The sequence below is a fragment of the Rhinopithecus bieti genome, unplaced genomic scaffold, assembly GCF_001698545.2.
Source record: "Rhinopithecus bieti isolate Rb0 unplaced genomic scaffold, ASM169854v2 scaffold_5781, whole genome shotgun sequence".
Lineage (NCBI taxonomy): Eukaryota > Metazoa > Chordata > Mammalia > Primates > Cercopithecidae > Rhinopithecus > Rhinopithecus bieti.
Window position 1 is genome coordinate 33546 of NW_016804870.1, and position 6639 is coordinate 40184.

At 39.6% G+C, this 6639-nt stretch overlaps 1 protein-coding gene across 1 annotated transcript in view; it reads right to left on the reverse strand.

Moving 5' to 3' along the window:
- Positions 1 to 3562: 3562 nt before the first annotated feature.
- GPC3 (glypican 3) overlaps positions 3563 to 6639 on the reverse strand; it is a gene marked incomplete at its 3' end in the record, with an annotated part of 127021 nt that continues 123944 nt past the window's right edge. The window contains exon 4 of the mRNA XM_017870742.1: positions 3563 to 3683. Coding sequence (XP_017726231.1) covers positions 3563 to 3683 — 121 coding nt within the window. The remainder of the gene's footprint in view (positions 3684 to 6639) is intronic.

A 6639-nucleotide genomic window follows, 5' to 3' on the forward strand; every position in this document is an offset into this window, starting at 1 on the left:
CCCAGGCTGGAGTGCAGTGGCCGGATCTCAGCTCACTGCAAGCTCCGCCTCCCGGATTTACGCCATTCTCCTGCCTCAGCCTCCCGAGCAGCTGGGACTACAGGCACCCGCCACCTCGCCTGGATAGTTTTTTGTATTCTTTTAGTAGAGACGGGGTTTCACCATGTTAGCCAGGATGGTCTCGATCTCCTGACCTCGTGATCCGCCCGTCTCGGCCTCCCAAAGTGCTGGGATTACAGGCTTGAGCCACCGCGCCCGGCCACAGTTTTATATCTTATATAATTCCAGGTTGGATTTTTTTTCTAAGCAGTTAGACCTTAGAACATGACATCACTTTGAAATATGGGTAAATGCTATACAAAGACAACACATTATCATTATCATCAACATCATCGACATCATCAAGACTTTCTTCTTTATGACTTCCCTAAAGTGTCTCACTTTCAGATCGAATCATGGCCAAAATATGAATTTTATTTAAGGACTGAAAAAATGTGTTTCAGCTATATAAAGCAACACAGATGAGAAAAAAAATCAATGTGGGTGTTTGGAGTCCAACAATTTTAACAGCTCAACTGAAACAGGTAAAACTGGTTTATCAATGAGAATTAATTAGTTGCTCAATGGTATTTGTATAGAAACTGAAAATGTTCACACACTTATTCATGGCCAGAGGTAGGAAAAAGGAATTGTAATAGCGACCTTTCTCTCTATGTACATCACCCTACCTGTCAGCTGGTTTCAGCTTTTGTGGCTGAAAGTTAGAGGAGAGGGAAACAAGGAGACAATATGGGAGAGAAAGAGAGAGAAGAGATGCATCAAAGGGATCTACAAACATATAAAACTGGGGGAGAAGAATTAGACTGGCAGAAAGTACTGGAACTCCCTTTCAAACTCAAGTCCTGCCTATAGAGAAAATCCTAAACACAGTCCTCACAACTAACTGCCATATATTAAGTGCCTGTCATGCACATGCAATTACATATATCTGTGTGCATATTTTATATATATGTATATAATATATATATACACTGGAGTTTTTGATACCTTTACCATAATACCAATGAGAGAACTAAAGCTCAGAGAGGTTAACTGATTTACCCAAGGTTATGTACCTAGCAAAATCTATAACTGAATTCAGATCCATTTGGATCCAAAGCCCATATTCTTTCTACTGTGCCCAAAGCCTTTGCTGAAAGGGCTTGCTATAAATATTTTTTAGTGACTGCCTGATCATATAGAAGCCCATGTCTGATGCAGCTTTCCCATTTTCTAGGGTGGGGTCCCCCCACAGGTCTTCACTCTTTCTTATGACTGCCCCTCCCTTGCTTGTCTTTACCTACTCAAACCCTACTCATTGCTTATGGCAGATCTTAACACTTGCCCCTCTCTGCAATCTTCCCACTAGCCTAATCATGCCACCCAAAACCGATGAGCAGCACTCCTCTTCAGGCTCTGCATCACAGGCTGCCCTTTATCTTTATTTAACCACTTCCTATGCTTAGGCTTCCTCTCCCAAGGATGCCGTGAGGACAGAGGACTAGACTTCCTTTGAATCCCCCAAATCCCTGGCACCTGGCTGAGTACATAGTAGGTAATCCTTAAGGTCTGTTGAAACAAGGGACCTGTTGACAATATTCCTCATTTAGGATTAGGGACACAGTGATGGAAACTGAGATTTTGGCCTCACCAGTGTTGGGGTCTAACCAGTTGAACATAGCCACCTAGACACATTTGATTTGAGATAATTTGTACCACTGTCCCCAAGTGAAGCATATCATGCCCTCAACTCAGTAGTAAGTGTTTTACATTGTTTGTGCTCTGATCCCCTCAGAGATGCATTTTGAAATGATCACACCATATCTAGCAAGGCTTCATAGAACTTAGTGAAGTTGTACTTTCACACACACACACACAAAGGCTCAGTTAGGTAGACACTGCCATTATCATTTGCTCAGCAGCACTATCAGCTATTTATTAAGTGCTCACTGAGTACAGAGCACTTTATTAGGCACCAGAGGAGTTTACACCCAAGCATGTCATCAATACTTTCGCAATGCAATTGCAGTGAAAAAAAATACTACTCTTAGAAAGCGCTTCTAAGTATTTTCTAAGACCCACAAAAATTTCACTGCTAAAATCCATATTTTAAAGACCCACAAAATTTCACTGCTAAAATCCATATTTTAAAACTCATGCCAATGTCTTTGTATTAAAATCTCTGTTCTTGCATAAGGATTTCAGTTCCATTAAGTTCTTCCTAAGCTATAAATAGAAGTCAGTGATGCCAGAGTCCTCCCACCCATGGATCATGGGGCAGGAACACTGTCACTCTGGTATATGCCTTTTTGGTAGCATTTTTATTGTGGCCACAAAGCAATCACAAGCAGATGGTACAACTAACTTCTATTTGTGTCTTGTTACTAAACTTCTTATGAGAGGAAAAACTATGTGTACAGGTCAAGGGAATCTGTGGGTGTCTCTGTGCATGGCAGTGAGTCAGAAGCTGGCAAGGATGCAGTGAAATTGGACCTCTCCTGTCTTGCTGGTGACAGTGAAAATGGATACATTCTCATTGAAAAGCAATTTGGATACATGCATTTAAATTGCTCATATCCTTTGACCCAATAACTTTAGCATGTTAAGAAAATAAGCTAAGATCAGGATAAAGCATTATATATGAAGAGGTACCTTTATTTATGGTGGCAAAAAATTTGAAGCAACCTGTATATCCAGCAAAAGCATGCGGATTAATTATGATGAATACTCAACAGAATATTATACAGCCATAACAAATAATTAATATAAAGATTTGTGGGGACCAGGCATGGTGGCTCACACCTGTAGTCCTAGCACTTTGCAGGGCCAGTGCAGGAGGATCGCTTGAGCCCAGGAGTTCAAGACCAGCCTGGGCAACATAGTGAGACCTCATCTCTACAAAAAAATTAAAAATTAGCCAGGTGTGGTGGTGCATGCCTATAGTACCAGCTACTTGGGAGGCTGAGACATGAGAATATCTTGAGCTCAGGAGGTCAAGACTGCAGTAAGTCATGATTGTGCTTACATGACTGTGCTCCAGCCTGGGCAACAGAGCAAGACCATGTCTCAAAACAATACAATACAAAACAAAACAAAACAACAATAACAAAAAAATATGGAAAAGTGTTGCCAAGATAGTGTTAATTTTCAGAACTACAAATCACTTGTGGATTTCTGATTATGGAAAAAGTCTGTGTGAGTATGCCTTTCTGGACAAATATTAGAAGAGAACATGTAAAATGAAAACAGACGGGATAGAATAGTGGGATTGTGAGAAATATTTTCCCTCTATTTTCTAAGATAACCCTCATATTGCAATATTGTCTTTATAATTTAAAAGTCGGGTGAAAATGAAGGCCAGAAGTCCTTTTAGCAGACAGACTATTTGAAGAAAATAATAGTGTCTTTTCTAAAAGCCCAAGAATATAGTTTGAATAGTGGACGCTCTCTCTCTCTCTCTCTCTCTCTCTCTCTGTCATTTCTACTTTTTATTATTATTATTATTTTTTGACATTCCACATACCTGGTTAATGTGCTTCAGTTTGTCAATAATTTGACTGACTACTGGCTCAGGGCCCTTCATTTTCAGCTCATGGAGATTGAACTGGTTTTTCATTCCATTCCTTGCCGCCTTTTGGCTGTATCTGTAAAGGTGAAGGTAAAGAAAAGGTTTGTCAAAGAAAGTCCCAAACAAAGGAAAAGCTGACTTTATTTGGCATCAACAGTCAGGCTGATCACAAGCTCATGAGACGACCTCATGGTGCAAAAGTAGAGCACTCCACACAGTGTCTATTTACAGTAAGAAAACATTCATTCAACAATCAGCAACTATATTCAATATCCCTTTTCTTCCCTAGATGTTGGGGATACAACAATGAACAAGAAAGACAAGGTCTGTGTGCACTTATTGTGATCTCAGTCTAGTGGGGAGTCTAGAAGAGTAAGGGCCAATGACAAGGCAGAGTGATTAGAGCTGTGCTGGGGGAGGTTCAAGGTCATGACAGTGAAGTACACAGAATGAACCTTCACTGTGTGTAAGCCTTCTACTCATTTGAAGGAGAAAGATTCTTCCATGTTCTTTACCTCTTCCTTCCCCTCTTCTTCCTCCTCCCACTGTTTCCTGTAGGCTATGGAGCTGGGTATCTATTTAGGAGACTTTCTCAAATCACTTGCACCATAAATTACACCTGTCAGCTTCCCTCTGCGTTCTCCATGAGAGGAGAGAACACTAGCCTGACGGAAGATTTTAACATGCTCCTGTAGGATAAACCATAGGCTTTACTCCAGAATTGAAGTTTCAGGGTAGCAATGGACATCCTCACCATCATGAGAAGGGTAACTATTTAAAGTACTAGGCGATTCTGCCTTCCAGTGTGGGGTTTTGCCAACTTCAACTGGGACAGTGATACACAGATGAGGTGGTTTCCTTATTGCACCCATGGTTCCAGACCTCTACATAGAATTATTCCTCATTTTGCAAAACAAAGAAAACAAGAAACAGATTTCATTTATTCCTTCTGCTTTCATCATGTGGAAATACCAGAACACCATTGCCAAAGAGAGAAAAGGTTTTTGAGCTCTTTTTTACTTGCTCCTGATCCTGATAATGGAATGCTTTCTTAAAGAAATGAAAAGATTCCCAGGGCTTTTGCTCTCTCTTTATATACTTTGTTTTTTCAATTACAATAGGGTAGCCAGGGTTATAAGGGCAAATTGATATCTATAATTCATATTTTAAATTACGAAATAATAATGTTCATTGTAAACAATTCAAGAAGTACAGAAATAAACAAGGCATAAAGTAAAAGTTGCCCCATCAATCTGTCTTTCCAAGAGTGGACCATGGTCAACAGTTTGATATACATGTAGAGGTTTTCACCTCCATATACTAATGGGTTATTTTAACCAAAATTGGAATGATACTACTCATACTGATTTGCAACTTTGTATCACTTAGTACATATACTTTGGAGTGGACTTGTAATCCCAGCACTTTGGGAGGCCAAGGCAGGAGGATTACTTGAGCCCAGGAGTTTGAGAATAGCCTGGACAACATGGTGAAACCCCATCTCTATAAAAAATACAAAAAATTAGACAGGTGCTTTAGTAGAGACGGGGTTTCGCCATGTTGACCAGGCTGGTCTCGAACTCCTGACTTCAGGTGATCCGTCCACCTTGGCCTCTGAAAGTGCTGGGATTAAAGGTGTGAGCCACCATGCCTGGCCAACTTTTTGTAGAGACGGGGTCTCCCTATGTTGCCCAGACTGGTCTCAAACACCCGGGCTCAAGTGATCCTCCCGCCTCAGCCTCCCAAAGTGCTGAGATTACACGCATGAGCCACAGTGCTCAGCACTTTTTTCTTTTGAACTATAACTCTCACATGATTTTTCACTGCCACAGATGGGGGTCCTCTGAGGTAGTTTGTGTGTTATCTCCACAAGGTGATAGGCTGTGTTCTGGAAGGATGTTCAGGACTTGAATTTCAATTTTTAGTCACTGTCACTGGATTCCCAAACCAGGTCACTCTCACTGGATTCCCAAACCAGCCTAGTTTGGGACAAGAGATTACAAAACACTCCTTAGAAACACTAACTCATCTCAACTAAAATAGGGAGTGAATGAACCTGGCATACCAAAGTGTTAATAATGACAAACTGAAGAATATAAAATAACCACAAAATAAATGAGGCAATCTTGATGGAATGGGCACATGTACCTGTGTGCCTCATTTGATGCAATGTAGGTATTTCAAAGAAGTGTGTGAAATGAATTTCTGTGAGCTGAATATTATAAACAGGCCAAAGAAGACTTGTTATTTAAAGAAATTCTGTAGGCAAATCTTTTTAACTGAAAAAGTAAGGAAACTCCTGTTTCAGAAATCATTTAGTACATTTTGCTTAAACTGAGGCACACTGGTATTAAAATAAGGGAAAAAATCAGTGAATTGGGTTCTACTGTTTACATTATGTATAATTTCCAAAGAGATAAGATAATGCAAAGTGAAGATGCCTAAACTGATTTGTGTTTCATTCAACACACAGCTCGATCTACCAACAAAGAGTGTTCATTTGGCATTTGCAAACAGATGATCACTTAGCGCCACCAAATCAGCTTCAGTGTTGCAACCTGAACATCACTAAGGAGACCACAATTTTATTTCAGGAATCAATTAGGTATCCACTTAAGGTATTCCATTAAGCATTCCTAATTCTAATTAATTGATTCTAGATGATCATTTTTTAAAGCACAATCAAACTTTTTGGTTCTGTAAAAAATGTGGTTAATTGTGGCTTTAAAAAGCTGGCCCACATGTTAATGTTCAAAGTAGAAGCTAAATATTTCGTAAAATGATAGTAATGACCCAAAACAAACAAACAAAAAAAACTACATTTATGGTTTAGTGCCTCTATAATCTTGTTTCTATCACCAAATACAAGTCACAACAATCAAAAACAGCTTCCAGCTGCCAAACTGTTGGATGTTATGCTTGAGGAATGGGGAAAAGGTACATTTTTTGTATTTTTCTGGGTTTTGTCTCTAGTAAGAAAGTGGAAACTTTGACAAAATATTGAGTTTCAGTATTTTAATACAAAAAACAGA